Source organism: Gopherus evgoodei, chromosome 14 (assembly GCF_007399415.2).
Source record: "Gopherus evgoodei ecotype Sinaloan lineage chromosome 14, rGopEvg1_v1.p, whole genome shotgun sequence".
In the NCBI taxonomy this organism is placed as follows: Eukaryota; Metazoa; Chordata; order Testudines; family Testudinidae; genus Gopherus; species Gopherus evgoodei.
In genome coordinates this window covers 30601090-30619921 of record NC_044335.1, presented here as the reverse complement: position 1 = coordinate 30619921, position 18832 = coordinate 30601090, and the positions used below count along the sequence as shown (strand labels likewise).

At 49.0% G+C, this 18832-nt stretch overlaps 1 protein-coding gene across 3 annotated transcripts in view; it reads left to right on the top strand.

The window, feature by feature from the left end:
* Positions 1-18832, top strand: part of ACSS2 (acyl-CoA synthetase short chain family member 2) — a 69227-nt gene that overhangs the window by 30226 nt on the left and 20169 nt on the right. The window contains exons 1-7 of one of the 3 annotated variants that reach the window (XM_030532942.1): positions 9729-9744; positions 10329-10420; positions 11289-11392; positions 11827-11899; positions 12808-12883; positions 13817-13934; positions 16493-16531. In XM_030532942.1, the coding sequence (XP_030388802.1) occupies positions 10354-10420; positions 11289-11392; positions 11827-11899; positions 12808-12883; positions 13817-13934; positions 16493-16531 (477 nt within the window). In that variant the 5' untranslated portion in view covers positions 9729-9744; positions 10329-10353. Of the gene's footprint in view, positions 1-9728; positions 9745-10328; positions 10421-11288; positions 11393-11826; positions 11900-12807; positions 12884-13816; positions 13935-16492; positions 16532-18832 lie in introns of those variants that run through there. The other 2 variants (XM_030532940.1, XM_030532941.1) reach the window with 2 other exon arrangements.

Below are 18832 nucleotides of genomic sequence, written 5' to 3'. Positions count from 1 at the left end.
CTTCTGAGTCTCTCATCCATCTTGGTTGAGGAAATCACGTCTCAAGCAGCTTCATTTGGTATTTCAAGTTATTAAATTGTAGCTTTGTACAGTGGGTTGATAAAAGCCTTTCTGATTCCTCTGAGCATTCTGGACTGGTTAGGGATATACCATAAGGGCTACAACCTGGTCTCTAGCAGATGAGCGGTTGATTCCAGCTTTTCCCCTCTGCTTATGCCTGTGCTCAGGGGAAGGGCTACTGGGAGAGTAGAGGGATGACTGTAGAGTAGAGGGATGGGCCTATAACAATGTTTAAAAGGGAACTGGATAAATTCATGGTGACTAAGTCCATAAATGGCTATTAGCCAGGAAGGGTAAAGAATGGTGTCCCTAGCCTCTGTTCATCAGAGGATGGAGATGGATGGCAGGAGAGAGATCACTTGATCATTGCCTGTTAGCTTCACTCCCTCTGGGGCACCTGGCATTTGCCACTGTCGGTAGACAGATACTGGGCTAGATGGACCTTTGGTCTGACCCAGTACGGCCGTTCTTATGTTCCTATGACTGCCTGTACAGCCCCAGGTCCGGGCACTGGCTTGGTCCCTAGGCAATGGCGGGTTTTCCAGTTACCACATTTTGACTTGATTATAAAAGTTCTGTGGTGCCGACCAAACCTTCCTGAAGGCAGGGCTGGCTCTAGGCACCAGCAAACCAAGCACGTGCTTGGGGCAGCACATTTTCAGGGATGGCAGTCCGGCAATCCTTTTTTTTTTTTTTTTTTTTTTCCCTTCCAGTGGCCAAAGCCTAGAGCCGGCCCTGGCAGGAGCAGGGCATTGTGCGCGGAGGGCGCCCTGGGGCCACTGTGGTTCGTGCCGCAGGGGAGCAGTGCCCAGACGTTGTGGCTGAGCCAGGCAGACTCCAAGTGGGGGACACTCAGGCTGGAGGCTGCCCTGCGGGGCACACGGAGCAACTTTCAGGTGCTGCAAGGCGGCCACCCCCAGCATTGCAGCCGAGGCTGGTCGAAGCAGCAAGGGCCACTCAGGGACTGCGGCAGGGTGGCCAGAAGCAGCAGCAACAGCAGGGCCATAGACGGTGGGGCGCTGCCGTGCGGGGCCCGCGTCCCGCTCTCCGGGGCTCCGCTCCCTCTGGGGCTACCCTGCCCTGGCTCCTCAGCCCCTTCCCAGGGCAGTCCCCTGGCACTGCCTTCCCAGGTCCCTGCCAGTCCTGGAGGCGGGAGCCCCGTCTGGAGGGACCCTGGCTGAGGCACAGCCCGGGAGCTCCACTGCTTACCCCGACTTTGCTAGGACTGGACTGGCTGGAAGCGAGGGGGGAGCAGGCAGAGTCAACACTGGTGAGGGGAGCCTAGGGCTGGGATGGCAGGGGGTGGAGTGGGGTGGGAGAGGGCACTGGTGGGGGAGGAGTGAGAGCCCAGGGCTGGGGTAGGGGACAGCCAAACATTTTTTTGCTTGGGGCGGCAAAAAAGAGCCGGCTCTGCCTGAAGGTTCCTGTATTTGCGCTGCTGAGTCATGCTGCAGGCTAGGAGCTGGCTTTCTGGCTTCCCATGTGAGCTTTCTGGTGTGCAGTTGTGTACTTCAGACCTCTTTCAGCATTTCCTGTCCAAAGACTGCGTACTTCCCTCTTGCATATATAACTGGGTTATGTTTTCCCTCTCGTGCCTTAGGGAGCTCTTCTAGCCAGCTAAAGCGACACTGTCAGCACAGGCAGAAAAGGTTCCCCCCCCCCCCCATAGGAGTTTGTCTCAGTTTTCCCAGCTAGTTCATACTGGGCATTTGACAGCGTTGGGTATATGGTCAGAGTGCCTGTTTCCCTGCAGAATTGATCACTTTCTTGTGCTGTCACCCAGTGCAAGGGACTGAAAAACGTGCTACAAATCGTATCTTCCTGTATTGTAAAATCCCACGGGTTGGCAGAGGGGCTAGATTTCAGTTTAGTGGCGGTGTCTAAACCTCCTGGCTTTGAGGCTAACTTGTCATTTTACGCCCCTAGAATAACAGCCTCCGTGACTGCCCAGAGCATTCAGGCAAGATTTATTTTTGCTTGTTGGCATGTTGGATTTGTAACTCCATCCATACAAACTGTGTGTATATCCAGCCTTGTCACACAACCTGAGAACAGGACTTCCCTCTCCCTTGTTCCCTGGTAGCTAGAGAACACCTCTTCCAAGGGGTCCTTCCTCCCCTCGGAGCTCTCCCTTCCTTCTCCACACTTTTCTGAAATCCCTCCTTCCCTTGTCCCCAGCCATCTATTTAATATTGTCTCCTTAAGAGTTCACATATAGGCCTCCCTCATGTAGGATGGGGAAGGGGGAGCGGGTAGAAGGCCACAGAGCTGGCACTGGCTGGGCCTGCCTCTAGCTCAGTCAGCGGTTCTCAACCCGTGGGCTGCATGCAGCCCAATTAGCACACAGCTGCGGCCCAACTCAGTTGTGTGCTAAAGGCCACGGGGGCTTTGGGTCCTGGCTCCACCCGGCGGGCACAGGGTCCGGGCTGCCGGCTGCTGCACGGCCCCACACAGCGGGGTCAGGGTCCCTGCCCCCAAGCCTGGCTCTCCGCTTCTAGCCCCTCTCGGTGGAGTAGTCTCGGGCCAGAGCGCGCTGGGCATAGGAGTTTGTGGGGAGGGTTAGGTGGGGGCACTGTGGTTCTCAACCTGCAGCCCAGGTAACACTTTGTGGCCTACAGTGATAAATAGGTTGAGAACCATTGCTCTAGCTGGTGTGTGCCCTCCCCCTCGTACTGTTGGCCAAAGGGAGATGGGGGAGATGCTCTTAAAGGCTTAGTCTGGCTGCTCTACCCTTATGCTGGCTTCTTGCTGGGCTCTGTCTGGGCCCCCAAACATGGCTGTGCCTCAGGTCCTGCTGCACCTCCCTTGGGAGACTGACTGTCCCACAGCCTGGCAGATCTCCCTTCCAGGAGACTGTTCCTTTGCTCAGATTCATCTTGTTACTACTTATCCTTCCCCCACCCAGCCTGAACAACCCCTCTCTCCTTACACCTGCTTATCAGTGATATCTCCCTCAGACCTGATCCCTGCTGATAAAAGCCAAGGCTGCTTGTGGAGTGTAAACACTGAGGTGGGGCTGTGTTTGACCATTGCTCAAGCAGGTTACACAAACAGTAGCTTACAAGGTAATCTAAGGGCTTGTCTACCCTGGCACTTTACAGCACTGCAACTTTCTCGCTCAGGGGTGTGAAAAAACACCCCCCTGACCTCTGCAAGTTTCAGCGCTGTAAAGTGCCAGTGTAGACAGCATACCAGCACTGGGAGCTATTCCCCTCATGGAACCTGTTCCCAGCGCTGTGCCCTGACTACACAAGCCATGTTAAAGCGCTGACGTGGCAGCACTTTAACATTGCCAGGGAAGACATGCCCTAAGGTGCACTGAGATGTTGACATTTATTCCTGTGACTCATTTGGGGGCAGGTTCTTGGCTTCCCCTCTCCTGGTGTGAGCTGCCGGTGCTAAGTGAAGCATTAGTCCCCATGCTCTTCTTCCCAGACCACCTTTCCTCACACCCAGGGGCCCCTCCAGACATCTCACCTGCGCCTTTGTCACCCCATCAGTTGGTGCAGATGAAGCCAGCACTCCATGACTGAAGAATGCTGCAGTGAAGGTGGCTTTGGAGAAGGGGCTCTGTGCTTGCCCTGTGCTGAAGGGAGAATGGGTGTTGAATGCTAACAGCTTTGCTGGCCTTCGTTGCCCTTTGCCATATTCAAGAGCTCTGTTAAACTTGATTCCCAATCGAGCCTGGGGCTGGGATGCTGCATGTTTCAAATAACAGAGGTCCTTGGCTCCTCCAGCTCTGGGACCCTGCAGCAGATTAAAATACCTGAGCTAATGAAACCAGCCCCTGCCCCCATAATGAGATCTCCCAGGCTTCTACAGATCATCTTTTTGTAATAGATCCTTCTTTGATCCCTCGCTAAGGGATGGCTTTTCCCCACCTCTCCCTGAGGTGGCAATCATTTCTGTGTACCTCTTGCTCACAGCTGGCCACATCTCATGCACCGGAGTGGTCCCATACTGCTTTACTGATACCTCAGCCTTTAACTCCTCCTCTATTTCACTGCTGTTGTGGCATTCTTCCAGGGGTGACTGCTGTGCCACAGCTGCTCAGAATCTGGTGGCTGGCTTGCTGAACTGGGTTAGCTGCAGGGAGCACATTGCAGGCATGCTCTGGAGAGCCTGCTGGCTCCCTCCTCGCCTAAAACATGGTGTGATGAGAAGGAGCTAAGAGCCCTATGGAGTTTGGCACCCACTACCTAAGAGTAATTAATTCCTCTCATTACAGTTGGTATGGCAACCCCCATCTTTTCATGTTCTCTGTGTGTTATGAGGGGAGGGATAGCTCAGTGGTTTGAGCATTGGCCTGCTAAACCCAGGGTTGTGAGTTCAATCCTTAAGGGGGCCACTTAGGGATTTGGGACAAAAAGTCAGTACTTGGTCCTGCTAATGAAGGCAGGAGGCTGGACTCAGTGACCTTTCAGGGTCCCTTCCAGTTCTGTGAGATAGGAATATCTCCATATATTGTGTGTGTGTGTGTGTGTGTGTATATATATATATATATATATATATATATATATATATATATATATATATATACACACACACCCCTACTGTATTTTCCACTGCATGCATCTGATAAAGTGGGTTTTAGCCCACAAAAGCTTATGCTCAAATTTGTTAGTCTCTAAGGTTCCACACAGCTACCACTCTGAAACCTGTTACCTGAGACTTGTCTCCCATCTAATGCACCAATGTGTTATTTGACACCTGTTGGTGTGCTCTGGCTAACAGTTCCTGGAAGTGGGTATCTGGGGGCTGCTGGGTGGGGATCTTCAGTGGAATGCCCTTGACTCTGGAAATCATTTTCCTTTTTGGAAACCTGCATTCACAGCATAGTTCAAAGCTGACCTGCTCCCTCCGGCAGCTGCCTGAGCATCTCCCAGAGCAGTCTTTTGTGTGTTTCTTCCAGCTTAATTAGGGATAGGAGTATCTTTAGTTTGGTCAGTCACTAACTTTGTAGTGTACAGTCATTGAAAATTAATTCTGCAGGAGCTCTGTAGGCAAAGTGTGTGTGTGTGCACGTGCGCGTATGCTCTGCCTTCTTGGCCAACACACCCAGACTGTGCCAGGGACCTCCAGAGCTAAAAGCATGGCCTGTTACAGCTTGAGCTAAAGAACTGTGCCTCTGTAGCTATGGGCTGTACTGGTTCGTATCCTCTGTGGATCAGGCACAGAGGGGGCCCTGTAACACACACCATTGGGTTACATATGCACATGCAGCATGGGGATTCCTAAACCAAAGGATTGGAAGCCCTGTGTTATGTAGCTATGACTCTCTCAAGGGCTTGAAAGTGTTAAATCTTCATGCTGTGATCCATGTGGTGTCATAAAGTTATGAAGTAACAGTTAAATGCCAGGATTCAAACTGTGCTGTGGATTGGAAAAGTGTCAGGTCCAAATGGCAGTTATAGATGTATTTAATTTAGTAAAGTATTTCAAGGAGCTTTTGTTTCTCCTTTGTAACAATTTTGAAAATTGGTTCTTGACTCACAGTTTTAAAGAAAACAGGAAAAATCACACTTCAGCAATTTCTTGCCTCTGCTACTATTTCATGAGGCTGTTGAACTGTAGGAACTCTGTAAATTTACTCTTCGTCATTTATAGTCGTATTTTTGAAGTTGACCCAGCCTGAGTAATGAAAATAGCTAGCTGATTTCACCGACTGGTTTTCCCACACTGTGTTTGTGCAGCCTTTTCTGTAGAGATGGACCCATACCAAACTAACAGCCCTAACATTATGGGGAAGGTATTCTAGGTGTTTAAATTTTGCACCTCAAACTTATCACAAGGCTTGAGGTTCTCATTCTCAAGTTAAGTGAAACCCTGTTAAACACTGAGCAGATGAAGCTAATTCTTATCAAAGGATTTAAAAAAAAAAACCCAAACAAACCCCAGAAGAAGCAGAAGTGCATGCTTTGATCCTGCCTACTCTTTATTCTTCAACCCCAGTGTTTCACCTGTTGTACCATGTGCTCATTAAGAAGACAAATAACTTTAAAATTACAAGTCCAAGCAAGTGCTGTGTCTTAGGAAGCCAGAGTGATCCACACACTTAGGAAAATGCTTCTCTGTGATCAGTGACCACTAGCTGCTCTGCCCCTGGGGGACTGGTGCATTTTCTGTGTTATTAAGAGTGACAATTTGACCTACAGGGCCCACCGCAAAGGGAACTTGTACATTCCTTGCAGTCGCTTTGTGTGGGGAATGCGTTCTGGTGGGACTCTAATACATACAGCGAGGCAGGGTATTCTGAGACAAAGTTGAGCGTAATTCACCCTGGAAAGCACTTTTATTTTTTTAACTGAGATTACAGGTTAATAAAGGTACCAGTCTTGAAATAAAATATTTAGACTTCTACAAGGCATTTGACTTGTTACCACGTGACATTTTGATTAAAAAAAACTATAAAGATATAAAATTTAACCTGGCACACATTAAATGGATTAAAAGCTGGTGAAGTGATTGGTCTCAAAATATAATTGTAAATGGGGACTCATCATTGAATGGGTGTGTTTCTAGTGGGCTACCATAGGGATCAGTTTTGGCCCTCTGCTGTTGTACATTTTTATGAGTGCTCTGGAAGAAAACATAAAACTATCACTGATAAAGTTTGCAAGTGAAACACAGATTGGGGGAGTGGTAAACTTGTCACTGATAGAGCAATTTGGATCGCTTGATAGGCTGGGCTCAAGCAAACAGTATATGTTTTTTATATGGCTAAATGTGCACATCTAGGAACAAAGAATGCAGATCATACTTAAACAATGGGGGGCTCCATCCTGTTAAGCAGCAAATCAAAATGATTTGGGGGTTGTGGTGGATGATAGCTGAACGCTGCTGTGACCAAAAGGGCTCATGCAATCTGCTGCATAAACAGGGGAATCTCAAGTAGGAGCAGACAAGTTATTTTACCTATATTTAGCACTTGTGTGACTGCTGCTGTAATCTTGTGTCCCACTGTAGTGTCCACATTTCAAGAAGGTGTTGATAAATTGGAGGGGGTTTAGAGAAGAGCCACAAGAATGAGTAAAGGATTAGAAAGCATATCTACCCACCTGATACTATCTTACGATAGAGTCAGAGCCCAGTCTGTTTAGCTTAACAAAGGGAAAGTTAACAGGTGACTTGGTTACAGTCTGCAAGTACCTACATGGGGAACAGATATTTAATACTTGACTCTGCAGTCTAGGAGAGAGAGGTCTGACACAGTCCACTGGCTGGAAGTCGAAGCTAGACAAATTCAGACTGGAAATAGGGTGTAAAATTTTAACAGTGAGGGTAATTATCCCTTGGAACAAGGGTTGCTGTGGATTCTCCATCGTGAAATGGGCTGTTTTTCTAACAGGTCTGCTCTAGGAATGATTATAGAGAAGGTCTCTGGCCTGTGTTGTACAGGAGAGGTCAGACTAGATGATCCCAATGGTCCCTTCTAGCCTTGGCATCTCTGGATCTGTTTCCCAATTCCAGCTCTGTAGCTGCCTGCCAGGATTGCAGTCTGCCCACTGGTCTGACCCTCTGCAGAGCGCAGGGTGGGAAGTGTAATCTGTTCTCATTGGCTACTGCACCAGGGTGTAGTGATCGGCTCATGTTACCCTAGCAGACACCACCCTCGCCTGAAACAAATGGGCTTCTTTGGAGTTTGTTGCCAGGGAGGGAGCATGGAGGGGGCTGCTGATGTAATACTATGTTAATGGCACAGGAATTAAATGCAGCCAAGTAACACTTGAGGCAGGAAGCCAAGCCATCCTGGAACAACTCCAGTGAGCACTGAAGTTCAGTAACTATTGAGGGAGGATCCTAGGGCTTTTCTAGCTTGCTGAGCCTCCCAGCCCCTTGTGGGGCGAGTGTTGTACGTATTCCCTGATAGGCAGCGTGGGGCACACTTTACCCCAGACAGTTTGGGGCAGAGGAGCAGACACTGCTCACTGTGTCCTTGGCTAAAGCAAATCTGCCCTGCTGACCAGGACAGAATTCTGATGGCATTGGCGCATGCTGTGCTGCCTGCCTGAGCACCCAGCTAGCATGCTTCACCTATGGTCTGGACATGCGCCCTCCTCATGCAACATGCCCCCACGTGGGATTCGTCTGCTGGATGTTTCTGCTAATACTCTTCTGAGGGGTGTGTCTAACTTGTGCCCTGTTGCTTCAGTGTAGGTGGAAGAAGCAGCTTCCGTTCTCTGTTCCCATTGAGAGAGTCACATTCCGTAGAGGGCTGGATTCAACAGTCAACTTAGTCACTGAGAAACTCCCTGGGAGATCCAAGAATGGAATTCTGGGGCCAAGTTCTTACTCGGTGTAAGCCAGTGCAACTCCTTCAAGTCAGCTGAGTTGCATCAGTTTTACCCCAGCTTTGAAGAGTTCCTCGAGTCTCTCTTGACCCTGAAATCCTGACTATACAAGGGCCACGCTCAGATTGCCTAGTTCATCTGCACTTGTGTTGTCAATGTTGACAGCTCTACTGCAAGTGGGTTGCCATCTGCTGCCATAGCTAAACCTCCTGTCACCTAACCTCGCTCAAAGTGGGTCTGACTACACAAGGGTTCCCAGTGTTGCTCATGGCGGCGGAGCTGAACTGGTCTTAGGAGTAGTGGGAAGTGTCTGAAAATTGTCTCTAGTGTCAACAGGGCCGAAGCCTCCAGCACTAATCATTAGTTCACTTCCCACCCTTCATTTTACTCTCCCCTTCTTGCCAGAGGTCACGCTGGCACTTGTGATCAAGATGGAAATATATTTTCAGTTGCCATTGATTGACAGATCTATTGCCTGTTGCACACCTGTGTGCAGATAGGATAGTACTTGTGCAGCATGTATGCATATGCACACACCTGTGTAGGTACAGTTGTCCTTTCATGTGTAGATATGGGTGTCCAGGGCGCAGCTTGAGTAGGGCCCAGCATCTACCTTTGTAGGCTGTAGATTTTCAGATACTTTAACCTGCTGGGTCTGTGCTCCCACGTTAGAATGTTCTTTGCTGCACCAGACCAGGCAAGCATTGTGGTTTGGGCAGTGTCTGTCAGAGGGGACAGTTCCAGGGAGGGCTCTGCTCCCCTGAGCTGGGGATAGCATGCAGATATGGTTCTGCCTTCTCCCCAGAGGCAGCACTTGTCCTGCTGTCTGGAGCCATGTAGGGTCCATCCTGGATGCAGGTGAGAAGGAGTTGGAGACTCACGATTCTGGAAAGATGACTGACGCTTGTGTGCTGGCAGGATCTGGTAGAGAACTGCCGGGTGCCGTCCCGTTGGAAGGGCCCAGGTTGTATATTCCTTTCCATTGGCGCCAACTCCGGTCAGTGGGGTGGGAAGTCTGCTGGCTGCTATTGTTTGCATCCCCCATGTTAACCCTTTGACTAACCATGAGCTGCACCCCGTGCACTTCATTGGGGTGAATGCAGCATGTTATCAAATTAAAAACAAAGTCCTTGTTGTCTTGCTGCACTGCCCTGCCCAGTATGGCAGCAAGCACTTCCCCTCTCTCTGAGTGACAGCTCTCGGCTTTCATCCCATCACCACCTCTCCTGCCAATCATGACACGTTCTGAGCCTCTGAATGTGTTCCTCTGCTGCGGCCGGGAGCGTTCATGTTAGTCAGTGCAGACCCAGTGGGGACTACAGACAGGGCACTGCAGTGTGAGCGAGCTTTTTAAAAGTCTTTGGGTGCTTCTCCGCATTACCCCAGCAGTCAGGTAAACGGTACTGGGAAAGAGGGGAGCCTTCCCTGTCCTACTCTGCTCCTTCATTTTGCATCTGTTGCGGCATGGGGTTTCCATCCTGGCTGTGGCCAAGTCACCAGTGGTGGCACTGGCCTGGGTTTCCAGGAATCCATGTTTGTATGCCCAGCTGGGGTGGGTCTGTGCAAGAGGCAGTGCTGCAGATCTGGGCTTTGTTTTCCAATGCGTGTGCTCATGAAGGGATGTGCTGCGTGAGTTTCTTTGTGGCAGGGGTGCCTATTGGCTCTTGCCATCTGTACCGTTTGTGATCCTCCCCACTCTCAGAGACTGGAAATTCCGTGCTGCTCAGGGAATTTAGATTGCTTCCGTCCATGCTGCCCTATCCCGGAGCTGGGTTTCAGCTTGGCTGTGACTCTGGATTAAATCCTATTGCTCTTGCGAGTTTGGCCTGAGGTGAGAAGGGTAGGCTATGGCCCTTTCTGCTCAGAAGGGCCGTTCATTAGAGACGATAAGCTGGACTGAGAGCTTCATTGAAGCTACACATATACTGCTTATCCTTGTAATCCTCTCTGAATGATTCTTGATCTCTGTTTTTGCAGGGAAGGGAACGAACCCGGGGATTCCATGAAGATCTCATACAGCGAGTTGTTGCACAAGGTCTGCCAATTTGCCAATGTTCTCCAGGAACAAGGTACCTGACTTAGCTCACTTTTATGCTGCTCTGATGTGGGAGGTGATATTGCCTAGGGGCGAGGGCACCAGACTGGGACCTGGGTTCCCAGCTCTGCTACAGGCCTGTATTCTATGCACCCGTTTCCACAAGTGTAAAATGGGGATAGAGATACTGACCTCTGTAAAGTGCTTTGAGAGCTACTGATAAGCACGATACAAAGGCTAGAGGTTATTGTTATTAAATTCATTACTGTGTTTAGTTAGGTTATAACTGACACCGTGCTAGGAACTTACTAGAGGTTTTGATGATTGCACCGGAAGCTGATTGCATTGGTACCTCTTTAAAGGGGCATTGCATAGAGTGGCACCCTGGTGCAGTAACCTTTCCAGGTGCCTTCAAGAACTTTAGTGATTACAAAAGCAAAGTGTACATGCGCACACTTGTGTATCTGCATATACATGGCTTGGAAATCGCTGGCATTCATATTGTTGCCATTTCACTATAAAACTTTGTAAGCACTTTTGGTTCTTTGGCTTTATACTATGCCAGTCAGTCATCATTGTTCAAGTTAATGTCACTGGGAATCTTCAGTGGGGCCTTGCATCTTTATTAAACACATTAATGCATACAGGGTTAAAGATTCAACCCAGTGGCTCCTGTCAGCTGAGCTTTAAACTGAGAGCTTATTTGCATGTGGCAGTGATGTTGATTAACATTCTGCTAGTTTGTGGTTTTGTATCCTATTTCCTGCCTCCTGTAGTGGTTGTTTCCTGTGCTTTCTCTAGGAGCAGCAGCGCACAGATCTCTGATAGCCTCGTGTCACTGAAATCTTAGCTGTTCCACCAGCCTGCTGGCATGGGAAATATCTTCTGTTTCTTTTTCACAGGAGTAAAGAAAGGAGACAGAGTTTCTATCTACATGCCAATGATTATTGAGCTGGTTGTTGCCATGCTCGCCTGTGCCAGGATTGGAGCACTTCACTCCATTGTGGTAGGAGCAACTGCTGGGAATTTATGCTAAATTCAGAGCTGCTGCTTGGGATATAGATAGTTTTCCTGTGGCGGAGTGACATAGGACTGAGAAGAGTTGGTAAGCTGGGCAGTGATTATGAGATGGATGGTGGCTAAAATGTAAGATGCCATTTCCTATCCCACTTGGCCTCGCTAAAAGACTTGAGTTTAAAAGTGGAGCAGCTTTGCTTTGCGAGCTGTACTGTGGCAACAGCCTGGAGGGGGACATCACCTTGCCCTTCTCCAAAGGGAACCTCAGATATTTGACTGGCTCACTGGAGCCCAGTGCGCCTCCTGGTCCTCTGGCAGTATCGGTTAGTCCTCTGAGGCTCATTGTTGCCTTTTTGAATCCTGTCGTTCCCAGCATTTCAGCATCCTTTGCTGCTGAGTTGAATGATTGTGTTCTTTTGTCAGTTTGCAGGTTTCTCAGCAGACTCCCTTTGCGAACGGATTCTCGATTCCAATTGTTCTCTCCTCATTACAGCAGGTAAAATATTCCCCTCCACCTTGCAGGTCTGTAACCACGGCCTTAGCTGTGGAAATAGCTTATTTTAAAAACTGGATTAACTGTTAATGAAGGATAAATGTATTCCTGCAAATGGGGTATTCTGTTCAGATGGGGTGGAGGAAGGAGTTGTTTCTGAATAGAATTACCAGTTCCGGGGTTGGCAAATGTGCTTTAGTAACTGCTTCCCCTTTCCTGATAAACAGTGGAGAGTTAAAAGCAGCCTGTGCACTTTGCTCAGTGGCTTGTGTTGCTGCCAACACTTCGTAGCAAGTGTATTTTAAAAAACTAGCTTCACATCAGCTTTTCTCTTTGAAATAAATTGGATGCTCCTTGATGCAGTTTCCTGGATGCATCATTTATGTGGTGCCCTCCTACCCCTCCAGTAAACTGCAGCATTTTTAAGAAGTCCTGTAATGTGTTGCTACACATCTTAACTTGTAAAGCAAGATGTCAGTCCATCTGGAGTGCTGTGAGATTTGCATATTAGTCCCCTGCCTTTTGCCCAGCCATGTTCTCTGTAGCACTTGTTATATTATTGATCAACCAGAGAAATGGCAAAAGCCTATTAGATTGTGGAGTCTGCGTTCTGACAATGTAGGATTGTTCCCTACAGAATATTCCCAGGTGTTTTGGTCAGCCTAAATGTGAACCTCTCCCAAGGAGGGGATTTTACCACTTCTCTTGGAGGAGTCTTCTGTAGTTCAACTGATCTTGTTAGGCAACCTTTCCTGACACCTGTGCAAATATTCTCTTCCCCATTTCCTTTGGTCTCTTCCAGTCATCCTCCCGGAATCATTCGTTCCCCTCCTTAATACCAATAACCTTCAAGTATTTGTAGGGTGTCCCGGCTAGTGAGCTAGTTTAATGATTCACTTACTGTTTTGTAGATGCCTTTTATAGAGGTGATAAGCTGATTAACCTGAAGCAGATCGCAGACGAGGCCCTGGAGAAATGTAAAGACAAGTAAGTTCCTGTTCACCTGGAATGAGGGGATCTTAGTCAGCTGAGGCATCTTTCTGGTGTAGGCCTAAGCCTACGAATACCCATGTGGAGAGTGATGAAGAGTCTGGAAATAAGCAACTCCCTTTTGGTGGGTCCTAATGTGTGCCCAGATATACACTGCAAAGACACCTCTTTACCTTGAGCTGCTGTTCTAAATTTGCATATTGTACCTTGTGCACCTTATGGCTGTGCAGGCCATTTGGTCTTGGCCGTAACGTGTGCTCAGTAGCCATTGATGGAAGCTGATCTCACCTGGTGCCCTCTGGCTGGTTTTTTTAAATTGTTGTTTGTTTGGCAAAAAGCAAAACAAAAACAACAGAAACTCAGACAATTGACTGAAGTTTTTCCTTTCTGGTTGCCTGGGAAAGCCCCTTCCCTGAGCTGCTAGGAAATACAGTCCCGGGATCTGGCAGTGACACGGGGAAGGGAGATGAGTGGTGGTGGGAGAAGTGATGGAGGTGGAGGTCTTTCCCCAGCAGTGGAGTGATGGCGAATGCTGAGCTGTTTGCTGTGGTAGCCTTGCTGGTTGGTTATGTGTCAGTTAGATGTTGAGGCTGGAAGCTCAGGTGCTCAGTTCGAGGGAGACATGAGGTGAATCCAGTACGACTCTGTGCCCTCCCTGCTCTGCCAGTTCGCTCCTTGAAACAGCGCATGTGGGAGCAAACAGGCCTGGATAACAACACATGCCATTACTGGTGGAATGATTGCTTTCAGCAGTAACTAATTGCATATAATCAGCATGTTGGCCTCAGAGAGCTGTGCAGCTGCAGCATGCTCAGCCAGTGCAGGGAGAGCCTCATTCTCTCTGCAGTGGCCTGTATAACGGTGGCCTGTGACTGCCCAGCCTGGTGGCTCTACGGGGGCAGGCTAATGACTCCTCCTTTCCCTTTGCAGAGACTCCCCTCTGAAAAACTGCATTGTGGTCAAGCACTTGGGAAGGGAGGAGGAGCTGGTGTCAGACGGGATATGCAGCAAATCGCCACCTCTGAAGAGGCTGTGCCAGGATGTACAGGTGGGTTCCCGCAGGAAGCTAGGAGGAGGAATTCCCTCATTGCTCTGGGTGTGAGTCCAACAAATCGATCAGTACAACCACCACTGGGATGCTTCTCTGGCCGTTTGTGTGCAGACTCTTCCCTGCTGCTTGTTCCCGCCCCTTTGGATTTCTGGTGCAATGTGACCTCTGAAGAACCACCACCCACCCAATGAAATGATTGAGCCCCTCCTGGCATCCTGCTATTTCCTTTAACCTCCCTGGCAGATCCCCAAAAGGAATGGCTGGGGTACCCACATTAGTGCAAGATTCCGTGAGCTGAGCAGCCCAGGAGCTAGAACAAGACATGTTCCTCTCCCTGAGGGGAATTTTGCTTCTGAACGAAAATAGCCATCTGCCCTCCCAGGCACAATGACAGATCTTCCCAGAAAGTGCCTATAACCCTGACAGCTGAGTCCGATTTCCAGCCTTGCCTCAATCTCCCTGCTGACAGTATGGGGAGAGGCGGCTGTATTAGCTGAGCAGCAGCTCAAGCTGTGGGTAAATGGGAGCTTTCGTTGAGTGGCCTGGAGGCAAACCAAGCGCACAGTATTGTAGTAGCTGACTAGAAAGGTCAAACAGCTGCAGTTGCTGGGCACGTGACATTTGCTTCTTGAGGCAAGGCACAGGGTCTTGTTTGATCAGTAAATGTCCAGCTTTCTCAAAGGCAACCAGTCTGCAAGGCAGGGCTTTCCCTCATCTGAGAGAAACCAGCTGCCTATAAAATTATTTTAGGGACCCTAGGGCAAGTGTCCTTCCTCCTTGCAGGTGGAGTTGAAGGCAGCACAGCTTGGCAGGGTGGGGAGAGTGGAATTTTCTACGTGATTAGCAACTTCATTGCATTCTAGAAAATCGCTTGTCTCTCTGGGGGAAGGATCGGGCATGGCAAGTACCACCTTTGGATAGGTCCCTGGGCATTGCCCTGCACGGACTCAGTCTGTTTTTAGCATGTTTCCTGAGTCCAGTCTCGTCTGTTCTCTCTGTGGTGGGAGAACTCTGTGAGGTGTGGCCTTGCTGGGCCTGAGGGCTTGCTGCGATTCTCCAGCACAGCTGAAGGTGCCTAAGGGGCTTGGGACCAGATGCCTGGAGAACACTTCAGGCAGGGGTGGAAGCTAGTGAAGTGCAGAAGACTGAAAAAGGAGGGAGATGCTCTGCCCATGGTATCCAAGTACTTGAGGGGGCATGCAGTCATGCTATGCACATGCACACTTCAAGAGACATGCTGCCCATCTCTGCCTCCTCTCGCTGGAAGGAGATCGCAGCCCATTTGTGGAGATGGAATCCCTCCTTGCCAGTTACCCAGTATTGTGAAAGCTCCAGTTAGTGCCCTGAAGCTGCTCCTTCTGCCCTATTTGCAAGGTGGTATCACAGGTCAGTGCCTGTGCTGTCCATCATGTCTAGGGAAGAGAATCCAACGGTCCCAAGTGTGACCGGAATGGGTGGGAGACTGTGTGATTGGGAGAGCTGCTATTCTGACATGTCGTCATGGTAACTGACCGCTGTGGAAATAGTGGCAATACGTGGCAGGTTTGAGACTTGCTGAACGGTGTGCTTGCTCGCCCAAGTGTGGAACACAATATCTCTTGCTCCAGTGGAAGGGCTTAGTGAACGCTCCTTGGGCATGTTTTCAAAGTAATGATCCATATGCACCCTTCAAAAAATGTGTGCACAGCAGATGGGGTATTTGCATGCATGGATGTGCAGGCTCCAGTTGCATAGGCGTGCTGGTGATCTGTGATGTTAGCACTGTTTTGTAGGGGGCAGTGTGTCCCCCTCTTGTTCCTGACAATCTGGCCCTGTATGTTGGTCTACACTACAACTCTGGCCTGTTAGCCATGCTGGGTAGCTCCAAATACAGGGAAAATAGTGGGCACACTTCATTTTAAACAAACAGATTAACTGCAGCCTAGCGATTCTGCTTCCATTCATCTGATCTGTAGGCTGTAGTCTGTCCTTTCTCTCGGGGTGGTGGTGCCTGGGTTCACTCTGGGTACATATTGTCTGGGCCCTGCCTGTCAGGGTGTGTGTGTAACCTAGGACTGAATTACTATTTGTCAAGACCCAGAAGGGTGATGAATGCTGTGGGGTGCTGTTAATTACTCAGTGCCTCCTCCTGGTAAATCCATTTAAGTGCTCTCTAAAATGCTGATATTTAGTCCTGGGTCCCTGCCTGTCCCTGTCCACCTGCACTTCCTGCTCCTGCACGGAACACACCTTGTGAGGGTTAAATAGCTGCGTAACTGGTCAGTGCGTGTACTCCCAATGGACTGTGTGCATGCTCAGAGGTGGTGGCCTGCACAGTGTTTATCAGAAGAGGCGAATCTCTAGGGAGTGGAACTGAAGTGGAAATGAAGGGCAGGCATTCCTTCAGAGACTGCCTCCTGGCTGAGTGTCCATCACCATGAGAATAGGAATGTGTTGCCTGCTGAGCCATTCTGGTGCTAGCTCGGAAAACTCCCTGCGTGCACAGAAGTGGACAAAGGCCCAATGTGGATCCTCCACTTCTTAACTCACACACTCTCTTTATGGATTTTTAACAGGAAAAAGAGACTGAGAGCTCAAAGAGATTCCATCCCAAGGTATTTACCTCTAGCAGCAGCTTCCTCCTCTCAGCGCCTCTCCCCTTTGCTTCCCTCTCAGTGCTCCACCTCTCTAACAGCTCTCTTTCTCTCTCTGCACGGCCATGTGTATTTTCCTAATCGAGTTACCAGCAGTTGCATGTTAGTGGTAGACTCACCGACCCCCTTGGCCTTAGTCACCCAGGGGTCTGCAGACCACTCCCCTGGGATGGGGTGGTGGTGTTAACCTTATTGTGTTAACATTTTAGAAATCTTCTGTAGTTGCATGAATGTGCAGAGGCTTAGATGGAGAAACAAATATCAGAGACTCTCATAATGTGGGTCAGGGTTTGTCTGGTGGTAATATCCTTGCCTGTTTTTTTCCCCTTCATAAACAGCTAATGCAGAAGTCCTAGTTTTCTTTTGATGGTGTAGAGAGAGCCGCACAATACTCAGTAGGCTCACAGCAGATGTACGAGCCGTGTGTCCAGTATTAGGATGGCATTTAATCTGTTTACCTTTAAAAGTGGGTCTTAAAATTAGCCTCTTTTTGTAGTGAAGTTGGCACTAATTGAAGTTAACTTTCCAACAGCTGTTCTGTGTAAGGAGAGCTCTGCTACTAATCCTCGCTAAACTCGTTATTGATGTTCCTTTTCAAATGTCATGTTTTTTCTAACTGAACAGACATTGCCACGGGTAAGTAAGAGGGGTTTTGTGCAGCAAGGAACCTGCAGCTTTAATGCCTGCCTTCCGTGAAAAAGGAGCTTGCGTGTGGGGCTCCATCTGGATGAGGGGGGCTCTTCAGAAAGCATTCTGCTTCGTAAAAGAGGTGGCTAGGCAGTGCAGCTGTCCATGGCACAGTGTCGTGAGCAAGACATTGTTAAGCAGTAGGCTCTTCTGAACAAGCAGGAACTCACCCAGCCCAGCCCTCTCACCAGCTCCTTGGAATAAAGTCTCTTATCAGTTTATAATAGTGTGTACGCTTCAGTGATAAGGTGTTTGCCTTGTGTTACCATGCATATTAACACAGCAGGGAAATGGGCTTATCTTGCTGTTCACCACTTCTCTCATATACTGGCTGGCCCCTATCAGCGTGCTGACATGGGTAATGGAGGCTGGGCAGGAAGGGGCACACGGTGGCTCTAGGAGATCTGCAGCAGGATATCCTGTTCCTGCTGGCAAGGTGCTGCTACTCTGGGCGTGGACACTGCATGCCTACTGTTTTCATTAATGGAGGGTTTGCCCAGTTCTTAGGCTGGGATGCTTGAGCGAGCCTGAGGGAATTAGGTGCTCAGGTCAATGGGAGTTTGGGGCTGACCTCCCTTAGGCCCTTATGAAAATCAAAACAAAAAGGTGGGAAGATCATCACTGTTGCCTTCTGTTCTCTTGTATCTCGTTAATTCCTGCCATAGCATTGGGAATGAGCAGAGAGCCTGTCCCAAGCTGCGGGACAGAAGCCAAGAGAATTGTATTAGCTAATTTCTAGAGTACATACGAGCAGAGGGTACTCTCAGTTTAGTCCAAAGAACAAACAAGAGTTGGCTCAACTATAATTACTACTTGGCCCACGAGTAATGCTGAGCACAATATAACTGAATGCAACATACTCGGGAGGAATTCTACCAAAAACTAGCACAGTGACATCAGCTATAGAGAAGGGATATTGAAAAACAGAGGAAGCGGCTAAAAAAGGCTCTGAAGTAAAAAAGGAGGAAATGCTCAGAAATCTCTCTACTCTACTTTGCAGGATGGTTTTGTAAACCGCCATAATGGAGTCATGCAGGGCCTGTGTCACCCTGTGGGAGCAGACTGGCCAGAATAGCACAGTGCGGGTAACTGGCAAGATAAAGTCAAGATTTGCCAATAGAAAGGAGTGTGAGCCATGGCATGTCAGAGGGGGGCTAAGAGGGCTCTGGAGGAACAGATAGCCGAAGGGATATACACACAGACAAGAAGGAATTCTCTATGTATACTGCAGAAGCAGGAAGCTTGGGGAGAGCTGGCGGGTTTGCTGAACTACTAGGGAGTTAAAGCAGTAAATCAGGGAGAAGCTAAATGACTATTTGCATGGATATCATTACCTGAATGTCAGTCAGAGGGTATTGGGGAGAGAGCTAATCCAGACCTACTCTTTAGGTTAATAGGAGCCACTGTCAGACTAAGAGGTCAGAGGTGTTGAGGTACGTTAGTTACTAAATTGCTTGGATGATACATCCAGGAGTTCTAAAGGAACTCGTCATGTGGCTTACCCACTAGCAGTAATACGCAGTCACTTTTTAAAACCAGCTCATCTTCTCGAGAGTAGCAAACATACCTTGCTTT